The sequence below is a fragment of the Mustela putorius genome, unplaced genomic scaffold (genome assembly GCF_011764305.1).
Source record: "Mustela putorius furo isolate JIRA1106 unplaced genomic scaffold, ASM1176430v1.1 tig00000738_pilon_pilon_pilon, whole genome shotgun sequence".
Classification (NCBI taxonomy): domain Eukaryota; kingdom Metazoa; phylum Chordata; class Mammalia; order Carnivora; family Mustelidae; genus Mustela; species Mustela putorius.
The window spans coordinates 10,659,936-10,674,006 of record NW_025421463.1 but is presented as its reverse complement, the minus strand read 5'-3'; the positions used below and the strand labels follow the sequence as shown (position 1 = coordinate 10,674,006).

The following is a 14,071-nucleotide window of genomic DNA, read 5'->3' as shown; positions in this document are numbered from 1 at the left end:
GACATATATATGCATACATGCATACATATAGTCACACACAGAAACTTATCTGCTTCTGTGTGAAGATTAGTCCAAGTAATTGTCTTCCTATTTTTTTTTTTAAATAAATCTAAGGGAATTCTCCACTTGAGCATGTAACACATGAGAGGGTCTCAGAAGTCAGAGCGCTGTGGGGTGTCACGTGACCACCAGGAAACGGGGTTGGGCGCTTGCTTTGCTACTGATTACCAGGATTTACCTTGCTAGCATCTGGGATAGAAGACATCTGGCTTCGGGGCTGAGACAGAAGCTGGACAGCGACTCTGAACGTGTTTTCAGGGTGAGAGTGTAAAGCGAGATCTAACCTCAGAAGAGGAAAAAACAACATTAAGGTTCAAGGGATGAGAAAAATAAATGGGAGAAGCGTTAAGTGTGAGGTTGTCGTTTATGGGTCCTGCTGTCTACACTGGCATGTGTCTCGGCAGCTTCTTACAAGAGTGGGAGGGCGCGGGGAAGAAACAGTCCGGACTTTCGTTTATTGAATGCAGCGTTCGCTGGTCACATTGCAACTCAATACAAACAGCCCAGCCGGGAGTAGGGCGTGGACTCTTGTTCTCATCAATGTAAACACAACATTAATATTGAAGATTCAAGAAAATGGGTAAAAAGTCCAGTGTCTCCTCAATCCGTGTAATGGTAAAGGTGCTTGCCTACCCTCTGGACAGGTCCCAGAGGGAGCCCGACAGGGAATTAGCATGAACACAGAGGAACCCAGCACAGTCTTCCTGAGGGTTTCCAGATGGACACATGGATCTTCAGAACTGGGCTTGTGTGAACTACTGCAGTTCTAAAGGCCTGAGAGGTCCGTACCTGCCGTGTACGCTGGAACAATCCGTTCTGAGCCCTTTCCCCACGAACCAGTCACGGCCAATAGCAAATGTGACGGTCTTCGTATTTCCACAGTCTCCGTCTGGGCCCCTGGACTCTGGAGAGCAGGGGATTCAAGGTCATGGAGGCCTCAGTGATAATCCTGAAGAAGGCTGCCCATCTTAAATAGTGGCTGAAGACTCTCGTACTCCTTGCAGGGCCACTGCTGACAGGGGTATGCTGGATGAAGCAGCCGATTCTCCTTCAGAGCCTTAAAAGATCAGGTTTTCTATTTTGGATTCCCCGACCAAAAACAAACAAATAACCCCCATCAAACAAAAACAAATCAAAGCAAAACGAGAGTGTCCTTGAGGATAAAGAACCAACCGACCCCCCCCCACCCGCCCCACCTCCAGGTCCCACCCAGTATAACGTCCCCATTGGGTTTTTCCAAATGGTTGGTTCAGATCATTGGTTTGCCTCCCACCTTGGATATGTGGCTAGATTGCAGGACAAAAAAAGAAAGTTTCCTCTGAACGAAGAGACAGTTTTGCTTTTATTTCCCAGGATGGCTAACCCCCAGCACCCTGACTTTCCTTTCTTAAAAGGCAATGAAAACGTCCTAAAGACCTGTTGGTTTTGTGGCTTTGTGGTCGGATAACATCCCTTTGCTCCTCTAACTCCTCTGTGTCCCATTCTTGAAGAGACTGTGTCAACGAGCTGTTCTTCCATGTTCTGGGAATGCCAGATTGTGGCGCAGAGAGGCGCTGGCTGGATCCTTGTCCCAGATCTCTGTAGTATGGGCAGCTTTGTTGGGCCAAAGAGACAAATAAAAACAAACCAAAAAAAGCACTGCTCAATTCTGAGTTTGAAGGCTGGGCCCCAAACAGCGAGTGGTGTTCCCCCTGCAGAATAGGTCTCTCTCCCTAGTGGTGGGCTTCCTGGTGCTAGCTGTTGTTCTCAGCCGTGAGATATTTGAGGGCGGCAAAGCCGTAGCGGCGAGACATGTCCTGCTGGAACTCCTCCTTCAGGGTTTTGAGACAGATGCGGTATTGCTTGTTGGACCGGAACTTGGTGATGTCGAAGCTGGGGGCGTGAGGCATGTGGATCATGTAGGCATTGGGCAGCACGATGAACTCATACTCCTAGAAGACGAGAGCAGCGTGAGCACTTGCGAGGACCCCCGGGAAGGCATGCTGGATGTCCAGTTGCATGACCAAGTGACCAAGTGGATGAGTGAGGAGGGGAACGACATCAGCAGGGAGGGGGTCATGGAGACAGAGCCATGCTGGAGAGGGACGGTGCAGGGCTCTTTGCATGGCTCTGGACAAGTTACCGAGCTTCTCAATACCTTAGTTTTCTCATCTATAAAGTAAACATCATAATACCTACCTTGAAAGATGACCAGTCACGGATGGATAGTGCTGGGCAGAGCTCATGGCCCATGAAAGGGTCTTGGTAAATGCGAGCAGGTGCCCATGTGGCTGCTCTAGAGTAACCTGAGCCATGAGAGAAGCTCTTGCTCAATGAAATGATGTCTGTTTCTGGGATTTCTCATAGGGCTTGATGAGATTTGACAGCCTCAACAGATTAGTACACAAGAAGGGACAAAAAAAGAATCAAGGAGGAAAAAAAAAAGATCCCACTGGATGGAAGCTCATTAAGAACAAACCGTAAGAGACTCCTAATCATAGGAAACAAATAGGGTTGCTGGAAGGGAGGGGAGATGGGTGGGGGGATGGGGAGACTGGGGAATGGACATCAAGGAGGGGATGTGTTTGTAATGAGAACCGGGTGTTACATAAAAATGATGAATCCCGGGGCGCCTGGGTGGCTCAGTGGGTTAAGCCGCTGCCTTCGGCTCAGGTCATGATCTCAGGGTCCTGGGATCGAGTCCTGCATCAGGCTCTCTGCTCAGCAGGGAGCCTGCTTCCTCCTCTCTCTCTGCCTGCCTCTCTGCCTACTTGTGATCTCTCTCTGTCAAATAAATAAATAAAATCTTTATAAAAAAAAATGATGAATCCCTGACCTCTACCTCTGAAACCAGTAATACATTATATGTTCTTTGAATTTAAATTTAAAAGTACTTTAAAAAGAAATTAAAAAGAAAAAGAATTACTAGGGATGCCTGGGTGCTCAGGTGGTTGAGAGTCTGCCTTTTCAGCTCAGGTCATGATCCCAGGGTCCTGGGATCGGGTCCCACATGGGGCTCCTTGCTCGGCGGGGAGCCTGCTTCTCCTCTGCCTGCTGCTCCCCCTGCTTGTGTGCGCTCTCTCTGACAAATAAATAAATAAAATTAAAAAAAAAAAAAAAGAATTACTAATGGGTATACCTGAGCAAAATAAAAACTAATTTAAGGAAAAAAAAAAAAGAACAAAGCTCTTGACTACTCATCCTTATTGTAAGCCACAGCATCACAGAGTAGCCTCCACTTGGCAGAATACAGAGAGAATCTCAGACCAAAATAAAATGCCTCCAAATAGCCAAAATAGGTGACACAAATTTAGGACACGGAACTCCAAGGAGAACCCAGCACGCCTTCATTCAGACCCCATGTTCTCTGATTTTGGACCTAAGGTCTGATAAGCTTTGGTCGTCTTGTTCCCCAGCCCAAAGCAGATCAGAAGAAACTCTGAAAGGGAAAATCAGACTGGGGAAAGGTAGCTGGTCCAGATGGAGGGGCACTGACACAGCAAGAAAGGACCCTTGATGGTGAGGAGCCACACGAACAACCTGAAAAGAAAATACAAGAGCCCCCAGAGCTGAGCCGTTTGGGACTTGCCTCTGGGGACAAAGAACCTGACTCATCCCACTAGCCCTACAGGTGTGGCCGGATGACCTGTCAGGTGTGTACTCATGATTTCTGGAAATCACTGGAAAGGGTCAAGTTATGTTTGGCTGTGCCACCAGCAAAGAAAGAAAAATAATCAAGAAATTTGCAGGAGTTCTGTCAAAATTGCATAAAATAAATAAAGCCCGCATCTCGGGGCTGGAAAAATTCACTTTATTTGAACCAGTTCAACCTCAACACACTGCTGGACACAAGAATATGACATTTCTTTTCCTTCAAACAGAAGCTGGGGTAGACTGAATGTTTCTGTCTGTGAGCAGCACTGTACTCCCTCCAAGTATTACTGAAAAAATAGACATTAAAAGTCATGCTTCTGTTCTTAAAAATGGACACTATTCTATAACCTTTTGTCTACACTGGTGGTTTGCAACCCTAGATGCTTATTAAAATCACTTGGGACTGCGTGCTTGGGTGGCTCAGGTGGTTAAGTGTCTTGCCTTGGGTCAGGTCATGATTTCAGGGTCCTGGGTTCGAGTCCTGCATAGGGTTCCTTTTTTTTTTTTAATTTATTTTTATTTCTTTTCAGCGTAACAGTATTCATTGTTTTTAGGGCGCCTTGCTCAGTGGGGGGTCTACTTCTCCCTTCACCCCCACTTGTGCTCTCTCTCTCAAAAATAAATACATAAAATCTTTAAAAAATACCACTTGGGACTGCTCTCAAACATACTGGAACTGTTGGAAAGTAATCCAGGTAATTCCTAGGGCAGCCAACACTGAGCATCTGACCTTTTTTTTTTTTTGAATTTGAGGTGCTTCTGTTGAGAAATATTTACACTGTGCTCCATGAGGAGAAGCTTTATAGAACAGCACAAAAACAGAACAAAGGTGGGGTTGAGAGCCCCAGGCATCCTTCTCCTAATGTAACCAGAGTATCTTGTTTTGCTTTTGTTTACTTAACACTGGGGGTGATGAGCAGTAGCATGTCCAGCTTGCTGCATGTTTTTATAAATAAAGTTTTATTGGAACATGGCCACACCCATGTGTAGGTACTGTCTATAGGTGAACTACAATTGCAGAGTTGAGTAGTTGAAAAAGGAGACCTGTCAGCCCCATGGAGACCCCAAACCTACTATCTGGTACTTTGCAGAGAAAGCTTGCAGACACTTGGTATAACCTGTTAGAATTCTGCTGATTTTGTTTGAAGCAGGTGTTTAGTGAGTATTAGTTGAATGAATGAAAGTGTTTCACAATGAAATACAGCCTGAAAATCATCACTTTAGTTATAGGGTAGGATAATGAGCTACGTCCCAGCCACATGCCTTCTTGTGTCCCTTATATGGAACTCAGAGAAACTTTGAGCAGCTATACGGCTCAAAGGTCAAATGATCGAGTGATGATTCTTTTTGTCTTCATTATCGAACTGGGTGAGGACAGGGAGTGAAATGTTTTGTCACAAGACCCTCACACTTGCCCGGGTCCTCGCCGGGAATCCAACTCTCACTCAACAGTAGAGAAAGAGGAATGGTTTGGGAATCCGTGGTCGTGAGACTTAGCACTGCCATGTTCCCACTTCCAGTCCCTGACCACATCTTGTTCCCTCTCAGCGCTCTGTTCTCTGACTTCCAAGGACCCCTTTCGGCCCTGAAGTCTACACTTTCTACCCCTGTAGCACCGGCTCCACGACATTCCATCCGCTCACCTGTGCGTCCAGTTCCATGATATGAGCCACCTTGTTCCAGCCAAAGCCTACAAACCTCCGGTCATACTCAGGGCAGTCCCTTCTCACGACAACATACGGCTCGAAATCTGCCTCCCACTCAACACGGTAAGGCGTGGTGGCAGTCCGCCACTTGGCGAAGTTTGTGGGAGCGTGGCCTTTTGTCCAGACGTGGTACCTAGGTCACAGGGAGAAAAGCCATTGGGTGAAAGGAAGGAAACTCAGCCTCCCCAACTCTGCAGGTTGGGAGGAAGAAAAGGTATTTGCAGATAGAGTCATTGTGGATTGTACTGTGTCTCCCTGAAAGAGAGGTTCAAGTCCTAACCCCTAGGACTTATGGATGTGACCTATTTGGAAAGAGGGTCTTTGCAGATGTATCAAGATGAGATCATAGTGGATTAGGGTGGGCTCTCATCCAACCACTGTTGTCTTTATAAGAAAAATGAAATGGGGGCGCCTGGGTGGCTCAGTGGGTTAAAGCCTCTGCCTTCGGCTTGGGTCATGGTCCCGGGGTCCTGGGATCGAGCCCCACATCAGGCTCTCTGCCTTTCAAATAAATAAACAAAATCTTAAAAAACAAAAAGAAAAAGAAAAAAGAAAAAGAAGGAGGAAATGTGGATATTGAGACACACACGGGGATGTGATGCCATGGGAAGGTGGAGGCAGAGACTGAAGTGCCGTACCCACAAGCCAAGGAACGCCAAGGATGGCCAGCCTCCACCAGAAGCTGAGAGAGGCAAGGAAGTGTTCTCCCTGAGCCTCTGGAGGACGAATGAACCTGCCAACACCTTGATTTTGGATTTCTGGTTCCCCACCTACGAAATAATACATTTCCATTGTGCGGAGCTACCCAGTTTGTAGTAGCTTGTTTTGGCGATCCTGGGAAACTAATCTCATCCGTTATCTACATCCTTCATAACAAGGAAACTCTCACAATGAAAGGGTAAGTGAACTCCTGGAGGGCTCTGTATCGTCTCTAGGGACCTCACTGCCTGTCAGTCTGTGCCAAAGAACACGGTAACCCAGCCCTTGAAGCACATTCCCCCCTTGAGGCAAGACCTGTGGCTGCACCACTCCCATGGGTAGGTCACATCATCTGGCAAAAGGGACCCTTGTAGATGTAACTAAGGTTCCTAATCAGTTGACCTTGGGTTAAATAAAGGGGAATTATTGGGGGTGGGGAGTGGCTGGCCCTGGCCGAATCCTGAGAACTTTTAGATCTGGGTTTGCAAGAGAGCAAAGATCCATGTGCGAGCTGCCTGTGGGGCCACGTGGCAAGGAGCCATCAGGGAAATGGTGACCACAGTCCTCCACGTGCAAGGGAAGGAAGACAGGGAGCCTAGAGGAGCACAGCACGCTCTGGAGGAGAATTGGAACTTTGCCCCCAACTTGATTTCAGTCCAGTGAGGCCCTGAGTACAAATCCAACCATCCCGTGCCCAGATCTCTGACCCTTACGGACCATGAGATAATAAATTTGTATTGTGTCAAGCTTCTAAATTTGTGGCAGTTCATTATAGAGCAACAGAAAATAAATACAGACATATAACAACATTCATAGTAAGCTAACATTATGAAGCACTTGCTATAAGGATTATATTGTAAATATTGTATCTATAGCTTAAAATCCCTTTTTTTTAATTTGACAGACAGAGATCACAATTAGGCAGAGAGGCAGGCGGGGGTGGGGGGAAGCAGGCTCCCCACTGAGCAGAGAGCCTGATGTGGGACTCGATCCCAGGACCCTGGGATCATGACCTGAGCTAAAGGCAGAGGCTTTAACCCACTGAGCCACCCAGGCACCCCTATAGCTTAAAATTCTTAAAACTTAGTCAGTATCAAGTTACAAACAACAGGCTGGAGCTGGGATTCAAACCCAGATAGTCTTGCTCAAGGGCCAGGACCCTGGATCTCCATGCTGGGTGATCTCTCCTCTGTGTCCCCAGCACCCACACTCTCTGGCCTCTCCAGAGCAGAGAGTCAGTGATCAGAAACAAAGCTGAATAGATTAATGAACAAGTATTTTCTCAAAACCTGATGGGTACCTACGACCGAGGGCAGGGAGTGGGGCAGGAATCGGCCTCTGGAAGCTACAAAGGGGTGGGAGGAGCCTGGGAGCCACAAGAAACAGGAGACCTGGTCCAAGAGCAAGGGGTTGGGGGAATAGAACATTGTAGACAAAGGGAATAGGAAAGGTGGGACCCCAACAACTTAGGGAGCTTCAGGGAGAAAGGAGCTCACAGTTCGGGGTCCCACCTCCACTCACGGAGGTTCTAAAGCACATGAGGGTTAAGTGAGAGCCCGTGGGCAGTATGACAGGTGGAATCTTCTGGTAGGTGACGTGGCCACTTGCTTACTCTGTGCCCTCACCCCCGAGGCTGGACCTTCCCAGGACCCTCACGAACTGCCCACTGGCCAACCTGTGGCCCTTCAGTACAGTGTCACTGGGCGACACGGCCGGGCCGGCAGAGGACAGGGACTGGAAACCCCAGCTCCATGGATTCGGCAAGTGCCACAAAACCACGATCCCACGATGGGAAGGAACATAAAAGGCTGACTAACGCCACCTGCACAGAGTGTGGAAAGGAGGCATACTGCAGCAAGTTGGGATTAAGCCAAGAATCAGGCCGGGAAGGAGCTGATTTTCCATTCGTGAACTAACCCGATGGGCAGTCCCCACACCTGACACTTGCAGAGCCGGCCCAGCACCACCAGCGGCCGGGCACACGCACTGGCTCAAGCTCGCACAGCAGGGCCACCGCGCCGGGGTTCAAAACCCACCCCTGTCACTTTGGAGCGGAGGAGTGGGTCAGCAGAGCATTTAAATTAGACTTTACTTCCCTCTTGTGTCCCCTGGGGAAAAGAACACCTATCTTGTTGAACGGCTGGGGAACTGAAATGAGGAAATGTTTATAAAGGGCTTGGCGCAGTGCTGGCATACAGGAGGTGCTCAATAAATGCTCCTTCCCTAACAGGCACTTTAACAAGGCGGCTAAAAACAATGGCTCTGGAGCCCACCTGTCGGTTGGAATTCTGTCTCTCAGCAGTTGTAGAAAATGTACCTAATTCCTCTGTTCCTTTGTTTCCTTTTCTAAGCAAAATTATTAATAAATAATAATAACCGTTCCTTTCTTTCTCTTGGTAAAACAGAATCATGCCTACGTCACGGATTTATGATGTGATGTGAATTCACAGGAGGCACCCAGAGCAGGAGCTGATATACAGTGATGCCTCTGAAAGGGAAGATATGCTCATTACTTCCTCTCATTTGCCCTAGATATGATGTCAATTTGCAAGGGTCTTACTCTCCGTGATGTCAATGTATCAACAGCCATTTTATTCAGAATGCAAACCTTTGGCCTCGTGTGACACAGAGGAAGCAGAGAGGGGGAAGGGCGGCTCGGTCAGTCCTGGCCCCCTGGGTGTGGGGGGTGCAGCTTCCATGCACCCCCCACACCCAAAGACCATGTATTCGGTCCGAAGACAGACAGATGTGCTGCACAGCTGGTCAGCACAGAAGAGGGTGACATTACAGTTCACCTGCCACGAGAGCATGCGGCCACCTGACTCCGCCCCCCCAAACCCACCGTCAGTGCAGGGGATTCACTTGTTCTGGACACCATTGACACCAGGAAGCCTCCAAACAAGAGACAAAAGAGGTTTCCTGGATGCGCCATGTGAGGTGCCACTCCGGAGAGATCTGGGGCACCCTGCTTTGAGCAGTCATTCTCAGACTTGAGCTGAATTTCAGAATCACCTCGGAGACTACTGTTTAACCCACCACTGGGCCCCACCCCCAGAGTTTCTGGTCCAGGCCATCTGGAACGGGGCTTGAGACTTAAGAATTCTATGTTCCCAGGGGACGCGGATGCTACTCATCCAGGAACCTAGAGGACCAGCAGGGGTGGGGATGATTTCCCATTCCAGCCGCAGTGGGAGGGGGTCCCAGCTGCGAGGAGACATGAGAGCTCATTGTTTGGAGGGAAAGAAGGTCTATAATTCAGCACTTGACCTTGTGAGTTGTGAGCTATGGCCAGAGCAGGAATCCTGGAAACAGCAGGCCAAGCCCCAGCTCTCTTGCCCACAGACATGGCCTTGAAATGAGTTCTCAAACCACCTGGGGAACGAGATGGAAGGAAAGAGGCCCTGGAAATCTGTCTGGTGTGAAGCCATCAGGCTATGGCGTCTGTGGGAGGCTCAGATGAAGATCTGGTCTCAGAGTCTCATTTTGCATCTGCATCTAACTCAGATTGGTAAGAACATTCAGGACTCAGTCCAATGGGATCTGAGTTAAAAGCCTGGGCTCTGCAGCTCCTCAGACCTGGACCGAACGCAGGTTCTGCTGTGTACTGATGGTGTGACCTTGGGTAAGCCATTTGGCTTCTCAGAGCCTCAGTTTCTTTATCTGTAAAAGGGGGATGACAGTATCTGCCTCAGATCTGTTGTGAGGATTACATGAGCTGATGACAGTCCCTGGCACAAGTTACGTAGCCAACAAATGGTAGTTGTTATTTCTTTCCAAGAAGAAAGAAGTCTGGGTTGGAAGAGGTGATTAAACCATCTCAGGTTACTTTCTAGAATTCTGGATACGGGAGGAAGGCTGGGTTTGGAGTCCTGGCTCCAGCAGGACCCTTCCACTCCTCAGTTTATCTGCTTAAAACGTGGAAAAAGGATCATCTCTGAACTGTTGAACAAATAACCTATCTCATAAGGTTACTTTCCCAAAATAAAGTTTGTTTGAGAAAACCTTCTAGAAACTTCTAGTAACTTAATAGTAGGGTGGAAACTGAAGTTATTATTACAACCTTTTCAATAAAACTCGGATTGCCTGGAAATGTATGGTTTTTTTTTTGTTTTTTTTTTTACTCAAAGGCAGTGGTGGCCATTCTTTCCCTGTTCAAAGTGGTGGTTTCTCTTTAAAACAGGAGCAGAGGGGAGCACTGACTCTCTCTTCAGACTGCTCTGTTAAGGGACTGGGAAGGACCCCCTACGTCCTGCAAGGGCATTAAATGCCACAGCCTGTTCCCGGGAGTCAGAACCCATTCACACCTGTACCGTTGTACACACTCCGTGGGCATTTTGGACAGACAGCAGGGTAGCTCCCCTGTGATGCTCCCACAGGACTGATTAGAGCATCAGGCAAATGAGGCGCTTGTTTAAAAAATCATCACTCAGGCAATGGGAAAGTCAGCTGCCCCATCTGCCGCGTCCACCCTGGAGTCGCCTTAATGCCATTAGCTGGTGAAGCTGCAGGCACTCATCCTAGGCCTGAGGAGCGCAGAGTACAGACCACTCCCTCGCAGAGAGGAAAAAGGGAACAGCAACCACGGTGCTAATAGGTCGAACCCACTTCCCAGGTGAATGAAGGAGCAAGCGAACCAAAACCAGAATTCAGACAGGAGACAGGATCGGGAACCTATGCTGAGTCAAGTACAGAAAGGGTAAGGTGACTTCCCATCTGACATCTGACATCTGGTCCTTCCATCTGGCTACAGGACGCCCCCACCACCACCACCCATGTATGAAACAAAGCCACATGGCATGTGGGAAGAAAGAATATTCCAAACATGTAGTTGGGGACCAGTGGCACTTTTTCTGGCCTTAAGATGGTCTAAGGTAGCGAACTTCACCAGCAGCGCTGGTGTCTGATTTCCGGGGACAGGAAGGCCTCGGACGACCATGGGGGACAGCACTGAGGCTACTCACCTGAATGTGAAAAGAGTGCCCATGTCCAGCATTGACAGCAACTCCGCTTTCGACTTGGGAAAAGACAGCCGGTAGCGCAGTGTCTCGAATGCAGGGACGATCATCGCCTTCTTGGTGTTGGCAAGGTCGAGCTGGATGACAGACTTCCTGAAAGGAGAGGACAGGCAGAGACAGGGTCCCCGTGAGGCCAGGCAGAGAGGCCTTTCCCACGTGAGGGCAGGGAGGGGGCACAGGGGGCGGAGGACAGAAAGCCCAAGTCCAACTCTCAGCTTAAAGATGGGGAAACCGAGGCTCAAGGAGGCCAAGCAGCTGGTCCAACTGAGTGGTAACTCCTGAGTAGTAACTCAGGAGTTCAGAGAAGAAAGCCTGTCTCTGAGCCAAAACGTGGAGTCTCCCTGGAGAGTGAACCAAGGACAGGCCAGATAGGAGGGGCTGGGAGACCCTCCGTCACTTTTGCAGTGTTGCTGTCCGAGCCAAGCCCAGAAGGGGAGGTCTCCAGGGACTCACAGCTTGCAGGGTCCACTGGGCTGGCTATCCACTCCTTCTGCACCACTGGCCACACGGGAACGTCAGACAGCAAGTTGATAACTGGATCACCAACCTGGATATTTCTAGGTCCCATTTCTTGGACTTCTCAACCCCTGAATCCCCCAGCCTGAGCCGTTAAAGTCACCAGACCTGCCAAATGCAGCCAGCACCCAAAACGACAGAGCTCACACCCCACGCGAGGGAGATCATTCTCCATGTGCTTCTTCACTCCCACCTTTGAACCTGGACTTCTGCTCTACTCCTCTGAGATCTGGCTCCTGCCCTTCTAGATTTGTCTGCTATTGTCCAGCTCTGCGGGCATCATTTTGAAAGGGAGAAAGGCTCAGGGAGGGACACAGAGCAGGAGGCTTGTAATGAACACGGACATTTAGCTTCTTACGACCTCAGGTCTCTCCTTCCTAAAATGGGGCCATGATTTCCCCCCTCCTGGAGCTGTCGTGGGGGCCGAACAAGGTAGCATAAATACAAATGCCATTTGGCACACTTGGTACATGGCTGGCTTGCACCAACACGTGGTCACTCTTCGACCACAACATGATCCTTATTTCCTGGCTTGATTTCCCAATGATCCCTTTTGGACATGACTTTGGTACTCCATTCTGGCTTCCTGCTCAGACCACTGACTCTTGGGTCTCCGTGCCAGAGAGGGCTATTGAATGCTTATCATCTCCGACGGAGAGAAAGCAGTCTTCCTTAGGGTAATCAAGGCACTGGAAGGCATTTTGCAAAATACTGGAAGACGCAGCCTTCCACAGCAATATGACTTATCGCTATCGTATTACTAAAGCCACTTCACTCTGAACTTGTATGTAAGCAGGGACAAGTCCGTGAGGGCGGGGTCATGCTACCACGAAGGAAAACTGTGTTGGCCAAGGCCAGTGTGGGGCAAGAACAGAGCAGCAGTGTGAGAAGGACGAAGCAGGGTTTGGTATCCATGAATGATGAGGGCAGAGGAAGGACAGGTCTCAGAAGCCTGCCTTGGGGAAGGGGTGGCATCAGTGCCCCCTGGACAGGGCAGGGCTACGATGGACCAGAAAGTCATTTTAGAATCCTCTGACTAGCAGTTGTAATTCATTGTTTATAATTAGGCTTATGTTAACTATACACCAAACGACGTATGACCCTGATGTCACTGTTTCTGGGGAGACTCAAAGGATGACACCGAGATAGAATCTGGGTGAGCTATATTTAGCCAGTTGGAGGACGAGTAGCCCGAGTCAGCCTGCTTTGGTCTGCATTCCTCTCCTGCTTTGTCTTTCTGAACAATGACTTCCCAGTTTCCAAACACCCAAGATTCCCTCACCCATGGCCAAGCACTCTTCTCACTCAATCCTGTATTAGACATAGGCAGAATGGGGGCTTGCCACCTTTTCTCCAGGAAAATCGGATACCTTATCTCTTGGTTCTGGGTATCAGGGGCAGGCCACAGGGCTCTAGAGGATACCCTTGGACTCACCAGATGGCAAAGCCCCAGGAAGGAGGGAGCGGAGAGGCACCCCAAGTCCTTCCTGCCTGGTATTTACATTCTTGTCGCAAACATCTCAGGATGCTGAAAGCCCAAGATTGCATTTGCAGCTAATTATGTTAAGATAATTGGGAAAGTGTGGGAGGCTAGTGGCACTGAACCACAAAGGGATGGGCAAAGTGTGTACACACACCCACAACAGAGGTCTGTGGGTGCCCATGTGTCTTTCTCTGTCACTATTATAATCACGTTACAGTAGCCACTTCTCAGACTGCCCTGCTCAAAGATGATTCTTTTTCTCATCATGGTCCTTGCATTTAGCAACAGCTCTGGGAACATGGCCAGGGCCATGTTCAGGGGTAGACACTTAACTCAAGCTGAGCAAATCAGTTCCTCACTCCTGGAAATCTGAACAGAGATGCCGAGACTGGAAACCAAAGGGCTGACATGCGTTAATGTCAGGCAGCACTCTATAGAGGCTTCTGAACTTCGGCTGCAGAGGGGCCCAGAGCTGCCCGGGTTAATTACGGTCTCAAGTATCAGTTTCCCAAATTCTACTTTGGTGCCATAAGAAATACCACTCAATTTTTCTTTTCTTTTCTTTTTTTTTTTTTTTTTTTTGTTGGCCATTGGTCCTTTGACTTCTTTTCATTTCAGTGAAGCTGCCTACTGCCGATCTCTGGTGCTTGCAACCAAACCACCCCGACTGGTATCTTGCAAGACCCACAGAACGTAGACCAAGCAAGCAGCATGCTTAAAAAGTCTTATTTCTGTCTGCAGAGAGAGCATCAGATCCTGGAGTGTCTTCTAAAATTCCCTTTAATCTCTCTAAAACACAGACTGCCACAAGGATGGATCTGTCACTAGATAGGTCCATTTCAGATTCAGTCCGAAGAGGTTTGGATATTGATATCCTGAGTGGATCTCATTATGAACTCGTTTCAGCAATAAAAATGGTTTCAGGATACTGACTTCGAGCACATCTGCTCATTGAGCTG

The 14,071-nt window shown here is 48.8% G+C and overlaps 1 protein-coding gene across 3 annotated transcripts in view; it reads right to left on the bottom strand.

The window, feature by feature from the left end:
* Positions 1–496: 496 nt before the first annotated feature.
* Positions 497–14,071, bottom strand: part of LARGE1 (LARGE xylosyl- and glucuronyltransferase 1) — a 521,107-nt gene continuing 507,532 nt past the window's right edge. For all 3 annotated transcript variants that reach the window (XM_004743092.3, XM_004743093.3, XM_013051560.2), the window contains exons 13-15: positions 11,060–11,206; positions 5,337–5,532; positions 497–1,991 (exon numbers count right to left, since the gene is read on the bottom strand). In XM_004743092.3, coding sequence (XP_004743149.1) covers positions 1,794–1,991; positions 5,337–5,532; positions 11,060–11,206 — 541 coding nt within the window. In that variant the 3' untranslated portion in view covers positions 497–1,793. The remainder of the gene's footprint in view (positions 1,992–5,336; positions 5,533–11,059; positions 11,207–14,071) is intronic.